This window comes from Manacus candei, unplaced genomic scaffold, assembly GCF_025592945.1.
Source record: "Manacus candei isolate 608988 ecotype Guabito, Panama unplaced genomic scaffold, ASM2559294v1 h1tg000056l, whole genome shotgun sequence".
Classification (NCBI taxonomy): Eukaryota; Metazoa; Chordata; class Aves; order Passeriformes; family Pipridae; genus Manacus; species Manacus candei.
Genome location: NW_026138104.1, coordinates 1,462,717 through 1,478,146, shown reverse-complemented (window position 1 = coordinate 1,478,146; position 15,430 = coordinate 1,462,717). Strand labels below are relative to the sequence as shown.

General features: G+C 35.0%; 1 protein-coding gene across 9 annotated transcripts in view; it reads left to right on the top strand.

Moving 5' to 3' along the window:
- The window catches only part of AKAP9 (A-kinase anchoring protein 9), a 114,464-nt gene that overhangs the window by 69,593 nt on the left and 29,441 nt on the right, over positions 1-15,430 (top strand). For 6 of the 9 annotated variants that reach the window (XM_051802148.1, XM_051802147.1, XM_051802144.1 and 3 more), the window contains 5 exons: positions 2,023-2,234; positions 7,497-7,659; positions 11,234-11,446; positions 12,653-12,691; positions 13,887-14,119. In XM_051802148.1, the coding sequence (XP_051658108.1) occupies positions 2,023-2,234; positions 7,497-7,659; positions 11,234-11,446; positions 12,653-12,691; positions 13,887-14,119 (860 nt within the window). Of the gene's footprint in view, positions 1-2,022; positions 2,235-3,298; positions 5,348-7,496; positions 7,660-11,233; positions 11,447-12,652; positions 12,692-13,886; positions 14,120-15,430 lie in introns of those variants that run through there. The other 3 variants (XM_051802143.1, XM_051802141.1, XM_051802149.1) reach the window with 2 other exon arrangements.

Sequence of the window (15,430 nt, the reverse complement as noted above, 5' to 3'; positions counted from 1 at the left end):
CTTCCTTATACTGCAGGGGGGTGGAATTTTAAGGTGTTATGGGAAAGCTGTTATGCTCTACAAACCCATTGCAAATATACAGTGTGCTGGCAGAAAATGACTGTGATTCCACTATGGGAGTTTATGATGGAAGTTCGGAAGTGCAGTATTCAAAAGTGCTTTGAAATCCTGTGTAGATGAAAGGTGCCATGTGAATGTATATTCTATTCATCTGGTTATTTGTTCCATTCATGCATATAGTGTGCTTCTGTTTTTTCCCTTTGGAGTGTGAAAACAGTTTGCAACATTATATCCCACCCATCTAAAAGGAGATATGAAACAGTAATGATATAACTAGAAGAAAAAAAAATACAAAATATGTCTGCATTTAAAAAATCTTAGCAATTATAAGAGAAAAGTAAACAAAGTGAAACCTTCCTCATTTAAAGTTGCTATAGATTAATTTTTTGTATATGGGTCACATATAAGGCTGCAGATATTATAGTCAGAATATTTGCATGTATGAAAGTATATTAAGTAGACCAGGCGGTTAATCATGTTGCAGCTTGTTATAAAAAAACTAAAAACAAACCTCAAAACTAGAATCTGACTTTCTTGCCAGATTTAAACAACATCAGCAAGAGTACTTGTATTCCCAGTATTATTTGCTTGCCTGTTTAAGAGGCAAGAGCAACAAAAACTAGCTACATTGTAAGACTGACCTATTATAGTTTCGTTTCAATTTCTGTAGCTAGACAAACTGTTCTAGTTCAGCAGTCATAATTTATGGAGTAACCAGGAACTTGAATTCAAAGATAATCCAGTATTGCAATTTCATTGCTAAACAGGTATTGACTGTTCTTAATTCATTTAAGAATGTAAAATGTACAGCTGTTTCCAAAAAAAAAGGAGTTTTTTTAGAAAATCATAAACAAAAACACGTAATTGTTTTTAAAAAAAGCACCACACCAAAATATTTATTTTCTTCTAAATATATTTCAGAAATATAGTTCATTTAAATAAACTGTCATTTTAAAAAACTTTCCACAATAGCATTTATTTCCAACATTACAAATCTATCAGCCTAATGACATAACACTTCTTCATTTTTAAAATGCATTATCAACAATAGTTTCTACTGTCACAGTGTACCTACTGTATTGTTCTTTCATACTGAAAGTGGGATTTTAAAACCTCTCAGGCCTTTGCTTTTGCTTGCCTTGCTTAAATACAGCCCTGAATTCCAAATACGGCAAATTTACTGTTTTCTGGATGAATTTGTATCAGTTTAATACCACAGGCAAACTTTGTGTCTCTGGCTTTTCAGAAAGTATGGATAATGTCCTAAACTGAATCAGACCTCAGGAAGATTGAGAAGGAGGGAGGTGCCAGGTGGCTCATCAGGAGGGACAGTTAGTCCTGCTGCACTGTACTTGTCCAGCTACCCATTTTAATAAGCTTCCAGTTCACTAATAACAATGCTGAATTTTGTTGTTCTGTGCTCCAGTCTGTCCTGAGAAGCTGACTGAATTACATGCGTAATTACATTACTCACTTGAATCTGTGCATTTGATTGACTGACTTGAACAGTTTTGTGTTACTGCACAGTGACATAGCTGAGTGTTGGGGAAACGGGGACTGACAATCTGTTTTGGTTGTTTGGTTTGGTTTTTTTACCTAATTGTAATTTAAAGATGATCTTGCAAGTATTATTGCAAGTTATTCAAAGTAGTAAGGGTTACTGATAATAAAAAAGGTTTGAAGATGAGCATCAGAGCCCCAATGCATACTGAAAGTATGTCTAAAATATTCTCTGTTAGTATCTCCTTTTCTCTTTCCCTTCTGCTTATTTTTAGTTAACACATTATTTATCTTGTTTGTGTGAGTTTTAGTATGCAATATTTCCGTTTCTGTTTTTGTGACCAAGACAAATATTTAAATTGTTTTCTGACTTGTCTTTCTAATTGTGAGTCATATATATGATTTTTCGCGTTTTAAATTGCTAAGAGTCTGTGTGCAAAGCTAACTACTTTGTTTTTCCAGAGTCCTGTTCCTCCTATCATGGTAGTAGTATGGGAGATGATGATATTAACATGTGGTCAGAGGCAACAGATGAGGGACTGCTGAGCCAACATCTTGCAGAAAGTGGAGTGGAAATAGACCCTGAAAATGAAGAGCTCATTCTGAATATTAGTTCTCGACTACAAGCAGCTGTTGAAAAACTTCTGGAAGCTATCGGTGAAACTTCAAATCAGGTAGGGTGATTTAATAGAGAAGCATTTTGAATTTTGTGTCTCAACTAATTTTCTTTCTTTCATTTTCTTGTGAATGTGTTTTTATTAGCCTAAAACACGTAAACTGATTTTGAAAGCTGAAACAATATTTCAGGTGCCTACGCCTGAAAAGACTGCTCCAGTATGACTTTGCTGATTAATTTAGTTTCCGGTTAGAAATCCACTTCAGTCTGCAGAAGCAGCATGAATTTGGGCATGTTTATCAATCTAGGACAGTCTTTCATTGCTTATATGGGTCATCTGCCTTCTACTGCAATGCAGAGATGAGACAGGAGGTGTCAGAGCACATTGGGCTACCCCTAGTGAAGAGGGAGGATTAAGAGGAACTATGCCCAGTTCTCTTGAAAAACATTTTAGTCAATTGACTGGCCAGAAAGGTGGAGCTCCTCTACTGTTTCTTCCAACTATGATTTAAACATGGCCAGTTAAGTACATATCCACCTTGCTATCAGAAATGAGTCTGCACTCCAATATTTATATGAGGTATGTGATTAATGAATAGTATCCAAAAAAGAGGCAGTTTGCTATTGGGGTACTTTGTATGGTGGGATGTTAGTTGGTCTCTGGAGTACTTCCTTGTCAATTGAAGTGGGAGCTATGTACCTAACTCAGTTCAAATCACACTGCTTTTATCATGCACTTTACTTTCAGATTGTGTACATCTCAATTTGAAGGTGTCAAAGTATTAAGCTCTCTTGAGGAACCCAGTCTTTAGAGTCAGCTCTTTAATCTATTTGAGACTTGAATTCAAAGGCTACAGTGTGTTTTATGTTACAGGCCAATCTATTAGTTAACCTGATAATACTATTACTTAAAAGGTCATTGCTTTCTTATCTCTTGGTGTAAAATGTGTAAATCATAACTATTGGAAAGAAGGAGAAAAAGATTATGAAAGTACTATGACATTTCAACTGTCTAATGCTTTAAAAGTATTTTTTGCTTTTGAAAAATACTTAAAATATGAAGTTGATACTCTGCTTTTTTGTAAAAAACTGAAAAGATAAAAGACTAATTTGTGACTTACTGAAGTTAAAAGTAATTTAAATACAAATTCATCAAACTCAGCTCTGACTTATCTAAATCAAGTAGTCTGGTGGATCTTATAAATAAATCCGTTTCTACATTGCATTTATTTGCAAAGTCATTTTGTAAAAACTGTCTTCCCTTTGAGCATGAGTTCAGTTCAAAAGAGATGACTGGCTCTAGGAGGTCTTTTTTCAGCTTAAGGCCTAGCATTCCATAATAACAAAAAAGACTACACAAATACTTCGATGTGCAAAGGTCTTAAAAAATATAGTTAAACATTTGTAGGAAATACTGCATTCAAGAGTAGCTGTTACAGACAAAAAACAATTTCAGTTTTACAGTCACAAAGTATTGTCAATTATTTATTCCACTTGGTGCTTATTTTTTCTGAACATTCGCTGCTGGTCTTTAAAGGCAGTAGTTGTATACATAGCCCTAAATTATTTTACTTTTGTGACTGATATTTTTGCAGTAAGTATTTGCTTTTCATTATACCAATGAAAACACTCAGTGTATTATAAGCAGCTTATTTTTATTTATTGTCAATTGATCAAGAAAGTTTATTTTTGCTGCGTAGCTTTGTAGCTGAGATCTTGCCAATACCAGCAACTGAGTTATGTTTTGGCTCAAACACACACACATACACATTCTTTTCATTATTGTGGATTATAAAAAGATGGATTTATCCCTGATGATCATGTATGTTTGGCTCTTTTTTTTTAAATTAATAAAATGTTCATCTATTTACACAGTTTCCCACAGTATAAATACTGACATCTTTTCTGCCTGTTCTATGGAGGTACTCTGCAAGCATTCAGGCTTGTCTGCTTTGCAATGGCTGGTGTGTGCTTACTGGACTAAATACAGGTCTTGTAGATACCAGGGGTTTACAGGTGACTTGAAAATTGTTTTTAAATATTCAGAAAGTGAATACTTTGTTTTTTTTCTACTCTGCAATGTTTTATAATCTAAAACTAGTTGCAGGCAGAAAAGATTTTAACCTTTCCCCTTAGTCAATTGTATTGTGCATACAGACACGTATTCATCTCTTCAAATAAACTTAACAGACTAAGAGAAACCTGGCAAAATCTTCAAAGTAACTATTTGAGACCTGTCTGAACACACACTTTCAGACCTGAAGTGCAGTTTGAATCTTCAGGCAAGGCGTATAGTGGGTGTATTAATTCAAATTCCACCTGCTGGTGTTATGTATAGGTAAATTGGGCCACTCCCCTGAACTCTTTTGGTTGGGAGATACAGGAAGCCTTTAAACCAGCAGAGTTTGAGAATGTTCTTCCTGTTGAATTAACTCCAGGAACAAGAATGAGTACAAATAATGACATAGCTCTATTTTTCTTTCATTTGCCGTAGCAGAGTTGGAAAATCATTTTTAGTTTCTGTTTTGCTAGCTTGCTTGTCTGCTGCAGCGTTCCTGTGCAGGTAAAACAAACATTGTGCTTCCTTGCCTTGGAAATTACTTGCCAGCTGCTATTGGAAGATTTCTGTTGCTTTTTCATGTGAAAATTCTCTGAGAAGGATGTTTTAGGAGTTACCATATGAAGTTTTCCTGTACCTCTCTGTTTGGGATTAATCCACCCCTGAATTACTCTGCTTGAAACGTGATCTGAGGCTTCCTGTGGGTTCTGAGTAGGTTTATCACCGACTGTGCTGATATGAGTCTTCAGACTGCTAAATGTGCATGTTCTATTATAAATTCCTGTGAGAAATTTCTAAAACCAGCCTAGCTAGTGTGAAATACCTGCGTGACAGTTGAGAAGACAACAAGAGCAATATTTTTTGAAATGGATTCTTACCGCACCTACTGGGCATCTAATCTGTTTAGTGGTCTGTGGACTGAAGGCCAAGAAGAAGATACATATGAGGTTGAATCTCGTGTGCCTTTACCATATCCTTTTCCTTTCACTGAACACTTGGATGAGAATAATTCTGTAGTTGTAAATACTTCAATTTTTCACTTCAGTCACAAAAAAAATGGACACATTTTGAAAGTTGTCTCTAAAATCTCCTTGCCTACACCTCCCTATTCAGTAAGTATAAAAGTTTTTAAAAGAAATTATATTTTTAAACAAGCTTAAATAGAAGAGAAAGCAGTGAAAAATTATATAAACTTGTCTCTGTCATTAGTTCCTATCTACTCCTGTCACATTCTTTTCCTAGTCAGTTTGTAATGGGCACTGAAAAAGATTTAATTCTACAATTCTCTGATGATTTCTAATGAAAGAAATTTAGCAGACACAGAAATATGTTAAATTCAAGAGATTTGAGATCTCTTTTTTGATCATTTCAGTGTTACTTATTTATTAGATTACATTTTTCTCACTAAGAATAATTTATGTTGCAGGAGGGACTGCAGTCAGTTAAAGTTGTTCCTTTATAGCTTTGGTGCACTGACTAGTAACAGTAACTAGCACAAGCTGGCTAATTGCTTCCAGTGATCCCATGGAGAAATTGTTGATCTTAAGAAATCATGTTTGTGTTTGTACTTCCTTTTGGTTTTGCCCTGCAATGTTTTTTTTAATACCTTGAGTTGTCATTACTGAAAAGAGCTGGAGAATAATTTTTGTTCTGAGTTTTAATTCAATTATTTCACGCATTTCAGTAAACCACTTCTATGATTGTCTGTGTACAGTAAACGTATCATACGTTTCTCTTTTATCCAAGATGGGTCTTTCATTAAGGACTTCAATGTAAGGATAAAGTCAGAATACTCTGTGACTTTTAAAAATATGTCAAACCAGTGCAGATAGTCAGCTCTACTGTTTAGACCTTTCTTTAACTCCTGTCAGAATAAATAATTAACATGAACATGTTCGTGATGTCCGTCTAAAAAGGAATGTTGTAGAAAAGTCATCAAGTATTTAAATTCTGTGTATTATAAAAGAGAATGTACTGATTATTCAGACATTCTTTTCAAAATGTAAGTGGTTAATTTTGTGTGCAGAGTTCTATTAAGTGTTTCTTAACAGATTTTTCTGAGTTTTTAAAGCAAGCTCATCATAGTCATGACCTTAGCTGTAGTTAGTGAGAAAGCTTTTATTTTTTAAGAAATTGTGACAGAATATTTTATAGAAACTATAGATGTTACTATCTTCCAAATATATACTAACATCCAGAATATTAAAAAGTAAAAAAAAACCAAAACAACAAAGAAGCAGGAAATATGTTATTTTCTGACATTGTTCTCATTCAAAACAAATTGCCTGATTTTGAATACAAGCCACACAAAGAATTAATATATAGTTCAGCTCTGACAACTTTGTTTGTGTCCCTCAAAGAGGTGGATGTAGACTGTAAATGTTAACGGTTGAGAAGTAGAGATTTTGGTAAATTGTCTTCAGTTTGCTGTTATCTTAGAACATTTAGTGTAATCAAAACTTCTAACATTAATGTTCCTTCTTTACACATTATTTTGCTTTTTTAATTCTAATTTTAATCAGTTTTGAAATTATCACTTTGGGTATGTCTGAACTGGATAGTAAGTATGCAATTTTATGTGACCTGGTTTTCCAGTACTTTAAGATAGTGGTGTAGTGAGATTGTGCTACATCTGTGTTAGTTAATGTTAAATATTAAGCCACCAGGCAAGTGGAAGAGAATAATAAAAGAATCCTTAATAATTCTGCTGGGTGGACAGACACGATTGGAAGAAGCATTATTTTATTGCCTTGTTGGTTGAAAAGTGGGATATGTTCAAAATTCACAATTGTCCTGGTGTTCTAATTTATTCTCATGTTAAGGAGAAAAAGAGAGGAAGCACCATTTGTGTCAATTTATAGTAAAGCTTCTACTAGTTCTATGCAATGTTTTTTAGCCATTCTAACTTTATGGTGGGTGATAACTGACTCATATTTAGTGCAAAACTCATATGTACATAAAGGTGAATCTAGGGTAAACTCATAAATCGGGAATTACCGGAACAAAGACAAGGATTTAGCCAGGTGGCTCATGGAGTTCACTATACTGACAAAGCTTATTTGGTTAGACTTTTGTACTGTCAGTCTTTATATTGTACTTTGCAAATGGATGTTCAATAAAGATATTATTGAATGTCCGTTGAAGTTATGTGAGACTTATCATCATGCTGTAAAACAAATGTTAATTAAATAGGAATGATAGAACAGTTACTTATCAGAAAATCTGGTTTATCTAATTTCTGTAATATTTTTCCTGTGGTAGCTTGAACATGCTAAAATTACTCAGACAGAACTCATGCGAGAGTCCTTCAAAAAGCAACAAGAGGCCACAGAATTTATCAAGTATCAGGAAGAGCTACAAGAACGTCTTAATGAGGAAACCAAAGCCAGAGAGCAGCTGGCATTGGAACTTAGTAAAGCTGAAGGTAAGTAGCGTTTTTGATGAGTTGTTGGACTTTTCACCCACTTACCTATTAATTGGGTAAAGAAATTACAAATTTGATGAATTTCTTTGCAAATTTTAGAATGTTATCAGACTTCTGAATAGTTCTGGACATCATGACCTCTGGAGCTCCCTGCCAACATCAACCACTCTGTGATTCTGTTTCCCAACTTTGACTCACTTATTATTGTCTGACTTGTTAAAAATAATAGAGTGCATATGGGTTAAGATCCTCAGAATTAATTTATTTCATTATAACATGTCTATGCAGACAAGCTTAAATATTAACAACTTAGAATCCTAGAGTCATAGATAGTTGAAGCTGGAAGACACCTCTGGAGATCCTGCTTAAAGCCGGATCAGGTATATCAGGTTGACCAGGACTATATCTGTTCAGATTTTGAATGTCCATAACCTCTCTGGGTGCTTTTTCTAGTGTTTGACCACTGGCAAAGAGGGGAAAGGAAAAAAAAAATTTTGTTTGTATGTTGCAATGCAGTTTCCCATATTTCAATTTGTGCCTGCTACCTGTTGACATTGAAACAGAACCTTTAATCTAAGTGTGATCATTGGGTGGTGATATGTTTCAGTTTGCACTGTTTAAAGTGATCTTTTAAAAAGTGTATTTGCAACTGCATTAAGGAAGCAATTAAAATTCGTAAGGTCTTACAACAGGGGAAATTTAGTAATTTTTTCTGACATTTGAAAAATATGTTCAAATCTGTCAGATATTTAATTTGTTCTATAGAAGTAGCTTTATTGTTTTGATAGCTCTATGTTTTGTATCCACCCAGCATTTTTACCATTATGTATAATTAGCATCTGTAAAAGATGCGAAAAATCCCTACCTTATAGGTAAGGTCTTTGTAGTACTAAGCAGAAAGATATTTTAGATAGTTTTGAAGCTCAGCAGACTTCTCTGTTTCAAAGTGGGAGCATAAAGTTTGACAGCTAAATGTTGCTCCTGGAGAATGCTACCCTGCGAGGCTACCTCTTCTTTTTACACAGACAGATAATCCAACATGAGTTCACATGCTAATAATAGCTGGGACACACGTAAGCTGAAAAGGAGTGCAGGTTTCTAAGCCACGTGTCTAAAATGTGATGTGAAGGACAGTTGGCAACCTGTCAATTCACACAGCACAAACATTGTGTGTCATCAGCACTAGTACTGGCAGTAACATTTCAATAGCTTTAGCAAAACCAGAGAGGATGAAAATTGATTTCAGAGGGAATAGATTCAAATCTGAAAGAGGCATTACTACTTTTTCTTTTCTAAGATTAAGAGTGAAAAAAATCTTGTTTGGAGCACATCTTTACATGCAAAAATACGAAATCTTCAAATATGATCACAAAATATAAATGACCTAGCACAGATGGAGTTAAAAAATGCTTAATATTGAAGAATTTCAGAACATAGGCAGCTCTTTATGTCTGTTGCTGCTCTCTTTGAAGGATAATATTTTTGTCTTGATTTAAATTTTATTTTACAAATTTGCAATTTATTGAAAATCTTCAATAATAAAATAAAAAAGCCTAATACATTAGGACAGAATGGCTGTTCATGAACAGTTCTAAAACATAACATAATTAGATGTTATTTTAGTCTTTGATAAATATGTTGCACAATTGAGCTTGTAAGTTTGGTGCATTTGAAATTAATGCACTTGTAAATGACAGGCACCTTTTTTTTGTTGCTGTTGGTATAACAAAACAAAGATGTCATAGAACTCTCTTTATTTAACTTCTGCTCATTGAACTGAGCTGTGAGCATACTCTGATAAAGACAAACTACATTCTTTTATCAAATTCCTTAGGTAGGTATGCAGAACAATGTCTTAGTTCATTGTATATCTGATGGTACTGTCTTCTCTTGACATAAAATGTGTCATTTTTGATAATTTCTTTCTTATCACAAAAACTGCTGTAGCTGAGACATTTTCAAACCTCTTGTGTTTTAGTGGTGTCAGATATGACTTACCTAATGTGATGGAAAAGCTAATGCAAATTTGTTCAGTGAACTCTGACAACTTTCATTACATCTCTTAAAAAAAGAAAAAATGTGGCAGGAGTAAATACCACAACATGTGATTTTAGCAGATTACCTCTTTATTGTTCATACCTTCTTGGTGGAAGTGTGCACCCCATTTAACCTGGGAATGCCCTCTCACTTCCAATCTGTTAAGTGCTCATTGTGAACAGCAGCTGATATGGTGGGAATAATTACTAGAGTTTATGTTGTCTCAAATTTTTGAAATGCTGTTAATGATGTTTCTAGTTCAGTATTTTCTGTTTCAATATCCAATGTCCTATGTGTCTGTGTTCTCTGTGAATTCAAATCTGGAAAAAAAGATTGGTCTACATTGTTAATAAATGGAAACATCTTTAGTTTTCATATATTTTCAAGATAGGGTAAAATCCATCTTTATACTGACTCAAGACTATAGATTTATACTGATAAAGTACTTTAATATTGAAAACAGTTTTATGTTGAAAAAATGCTACTTAGATTCTGTGGGTTTAATAAGAAGAAACCTATGAGATAGGCGTGTGTGTCCAACTAAGACAGTTTAGACATGGTGTGACTGATGTCCTATCTGTCTTTTGGAACCATTGGTATCCAACATTGACAGAACACACCTTACTGTGGAAATCTGGCATATCTGTTTGGTACCTTCTGTCACTCAGTAAAAATGGCTTTTTTGTTCTGTGGTCAGATGTTTCTGAATCATCTTAAGCCAATACCATTACAGGATCTGTTTAGATCTGTACAGCCCTCAATGAAATTAGGAAATTCCCATTTTTTTCCTATATCCTTAGCTTTGTGCTCACTTCTGCATCATTCAAAGATGGTGCTGTGTCTTATGACCATAATATCATTCACTGAGCACCCCTTCAGTTTCCTAGACAAACTACTTCACAGTGAAGTATATCTTAAAAGAATACAAGGCATTCTCAAGGTAATGTCCATAATTCTCTATTAAAAAGATAATTCATTATTCTGTACTACTTTAAAAAATGTGCATTAATAGTAAAGAAATTAAATTGTTTCTTAGATGTCAGCTGTTAAAAGGCCTTTTGGGAGTGATTCAGGTGCTAAGCATGGACACTTAATAGCCAGTTTGGGTGCCTTATGGTGTTGGAGGCATCTCTATTATACTTCACCTACAGGAGACCCATGATCTTACAGGAACTGTCGTTTGAGGTCAGACAAATGTCATGAAGCACCTAAAATGACAACTGAATTAATTTAAATTTCTTATTTCTTGTGTGTGTATTACACATGTATTTTTCCCTGGCTTTGGAGTTCCTGTTTGCTCTAAAGGTTTTGTGCTGAGAAAATATTAAGAGCTGTATTTGGTATTGTGCTACCCTTCCTGTAATTTGTTCATCATGAAAGAATAGCAAGGACAGGAAGGATTAGAAATTGTCAGGTGCTGAGTATCTAACATGCATGTGCATTCATGTCAGAATACAGTAGTGACTTCAACAAGACAAAAATATTCAAATTGTTTTTGATTGTCTATTAAATGTGCCTCCAAACTGATGTTCTACAGGCCTCATTGATGGTTATGCAGATGAGAAAGCATTTCTGGAAAAGCAGCTCCAGGAAAAAATAGATGTAATTGACCATCTTGAGCAAGAGCTGCTGTGTACAGGTAACAAATTGCAGGAGTTAGAGGCTGAGCAGCAGCAGGTCCAGGAAGAAAAGGAGTTACTCTCCAGACAGAAGGACGCCATGAGAGCAGATGCGGGGCCAGTAGAGCAGCGTATGTATTCCTCACAATCTTTCTGTGAGATTTTCTTATACTTTCAAATAAAATGATAGGTAATCTTGGTGAAAGTTTCTCCCCCCCCTTAATAAAAATGTGTTAGGGCTAAATGTGATATTTTCATACCTGATGCCTAAGGTTAGCATGATAACTTTTCTTGATATTTAAACAAAAAATGACTGAATTTTTAGAAGTGTTGAGAAATTGCAATTGTTCTTTAAGCTAGAAAAAGCTCTATATCTCTGAAAATCTGCTTTTATTTATGTTATCACTGGAGATGGAATAACACCTATGGATAAAAATACTGATCTAAATACTTTTCAAATGGAGTTAAAGACAGACAAGCAAGCATACCCACCAGAACATGATTGAACTATATATTACAGCCATATTTATTCTAGGCATAGAAGACAAACTGTTCTGACAAATTCCTCTTCTAGGGAAAAATGGCACAACAGTTGCAGGATAAAGAAAACCTGTTATCTACTGGTAATGAAAGCTTTCAGCCCTGATGTTGAAAATTTCAGATAAATACCATGTCTATATAATCTAACTAACTGCTTACTCAAAAAAAGCATTTACCCTCATGAAGTAAATGTGTCTTTTAATTCTTCCTTAAACTAATAACTGAAATTAATGTTTTTTGTTTGAGAGGGAAGGAAGATTAGAACACTGGGGTTTTGAGAAGTACTGATCTTTCAAGGATTACAGTGCTTACATTGTAAATAGCGGGATGAAATTACCATTTTATTTAATTTATAGAAGTTTATGGCAATTTACAATGTTGCTATTTTTATAGATTGCACATCTTAGCGTGTATTTGCAATTTATTCAATCTACTTTGTGTAACAATGAAATTTTAAGAATGACCTGCTGCTTCCTACTCTATAGTAAAGAGGATCCTTGTCTATGATTCCAGTTTAGTTATTTGTTTTATGGTTTAGACTTCTAAATATTTTAAAGTTATTTTCATGTATAACAGCTGTAAGGATAAGCCATTCTATAAATATGTGTAGGTACTTATATCATGCATACCAGAATAACTTACCACATTCCCTAAGTTATCTCAACAACTTTGTCATTAAATGCCACATCTATCTTTGGCTTCATTTTCTCTTACATTGTTACGCCACAAGAAAACTATAGCTGGCATGTGAATTACTTTGCTTCTATTTTTTGTTTTCTCTCTCTCTATTCTCCTAGGCCTAGTAGATGCTGCAATCGATGCAGCTTCCCAAGCAGGTGTGTTTGTATGTTGCATGGCCAATCTGTAATTGGGTGGAAGACTTACACGTACTGACTTCGTTAATCAGGATTATTGGGCTTTTGGCTTACTGACATTACTTGTAATTCTTACTGGCCTGCAGCTTTGATGTTGTATTTCATACTCAGTTTTACATTTCGCTAACAACATTCCTTATAATTTCTAAACATAATTAGCAAATTCATCAATAACCATCATCTTATTCACCTATGAATTACAGATACTTAGATGGTATTGGAGAGATATTTTTGTAGCCTTTTATTTCTTTTTATTTCCAAATACAGCTGAGTCATTAATTATGATAACTAAACACTCTATTTTATTGATATGTAATGCTTACCTAGAAATGAGAATTGGTTAAATATGATGTAAGATGATGGTACCTAAAGGATCTTTCTTCTATAGCGAAAGTAAATTTTATTGTTTCTGTCTAAATATCAGTCTTGTTTTAAAGATTCTCCAAAAGTAAGTGCACTTTGCAGTTTGGATTTTACCTCGAGGGATTTGTGCGGTTAGTTAATAGGTACTTCAGTGGGCTGTGGCTTAAGAGTCTTAATAAAGTGGTTTGGGGCTTTACTGTATGTGCTTGCCAGCTTTCTCATGAGGGCTCAAAATTGGGTATCCATGCAGTCACTGGTTTTGCAAAGCTCCAGTTACAGGTCAGTAATTTCCCTCTCTGTCTGCCCAGCAACCTCGCTAAGTCTTTCAATATTTCCCTCAAATTATTCATATGTATCACATTAAAATAATGAAGACTGGGAGTGGATTGATTTTACTGATGCTGGGGATGAGAAGAGAGTTGGGTTTTCTGTGCTTCATTGTTAACTCCTGTACTGTGGTTTGAACCCAGGCATTTTCTTTTCTTTTCAGCTGTACAAAGACCTTTTAATTGATATGAAATGTAAACAGGGAAGTAATCTGATACAACTTTAGTAACAGTCCTTTGAAGACTAACTAAAGGATAGTAATTTTAACACAAATTTGGTTCAGTCATTATCATCATTATTTCTCAGAAGAAAATACATTGTCAAAAAAAGAAAAATAGTAAAAACCCAAACCGTTTCACATCCTCCTGCAGATTACAGCATGGATACCTTGGGGAGTGGTTTTGCTTCATAGCATTCCTAACTATTCATGTCTAAAAGTAGTGTTTGATGCCTCTGTTATACCCAGAATTGCTGGAGGAAACAGAAAAGCTGATGAAAGAAAAAATTGAAGTACAGCGTCAAGCTGAAAAAGAGTATGATGATCTTCAGAAGCAAGTGAAAGTCTTGGAAATAGACTTGGAAGAACAGGTCAATCGTTTCATAGAGCTAGAGCAAGAAAAAAATGCAGAACTAATGGACTTAAGGCAGCAAAACCAGGCATTGGAAAAGCAACTTGAGAAAACAAGAAAATTTCTAGATGTAAGTATGGCAAAAGGCTAGTTTCATGAAGGTGAGTGGGCACCTGTACTGAGGTTTGGTTCAGGGGGAAATGCTATTTTTTCCCGGATTCCTAGCAAACATAAAGAAGCAGATGATAGTAACAATGTGTTAGGTTCCAGCCCAAGAATTTAATTAACCGATTAAAAGTTTAATATTACTTTGAGGTGCTTGCTTGGGACAGCTCCATATTTGTAAATATAAATTAATAGGGTGTTTAAAATAATGGAAATCTTCTAAATTAATGAGGAAACATGTTTTTGTGACCTTCATTTTTTAAACAGTTTGTGGAATTTCCATGTTTTTCAATAAAGTCTGTTAGAATTAGTATAAATTCTATGCAAAGTCCTGCACCTGGGTCAGGGCAACCCTCGATATCAGTTCAGGCTGGAGGATGAAGGGAGTCTGGTGAATGAAGGGCTGGACATGAGCCAGCAATGTGCACTTGCAGCCTAAAGAACCGTGTCCTGGCCAGCAGGTCGTGGGAGGTGATTCTGCTCCTCTCTTCCGCTCTGGTGAGACCCCACCTGCAGTGCTGCACTCAGTTCTTGGGGTCTCCAGCACAGGAAGGACATGAACCTGTTGGAACAAGTCATGAATGGCCACAGAAATGATCAGAAGGATGGAGGACCTCTCCTGTGAGATGAAAGACTGAGGGAATTGGGATTGTTCAGTCTGGAGAAGAGAAGGCTCTGGGGAGACCTTATTGTGGCATTTCTATCCTTGAAGGGGACAAGAAAGATGAGGACAAACTTTTTGTCAGAGCCTATTATGATAGGACAAGGAGTAATGGTTTTAAACTAAGGGTAGATTTAGATTAGATATAAGGAGGAATTTTTTTACAATAAGGGTGTGAAACACTGGAACAGGTTGCCCAGAGAAGTGGCAGATGCCCCACCCGTGGAAGTATTCAAGGTCTGGTTGGATGGGGCTCTAAGCAACCTGATCTAGTTTAAGATGTCCCTGTTCATTGCAGAGGGTTGGACTAGATGACTTTTAAAGGTCTCTTCCAACTTAGACTATTTTATGATTCTTTAAATGAAGTAGTCAGTATAATTTGTATTTGAAAATGAAAAACATAATTTTTCTTAGGTTTCTTTTATAGTCTTCCTTCATAGTATCCAAGAATCTACCTCCAGATATTACACTGCACCTTCCAGCCAGTTATATTGTATGTGTACTTGTCCCCATTCACAGTAGCAGCTCCCTTTCTTTTACCCAGATTCTTCCTGCTTCAGGCCGATTCTGCGCTTTTGTTTTGGACTCTGCCTCATTTTCAGCAAAGACCATCTT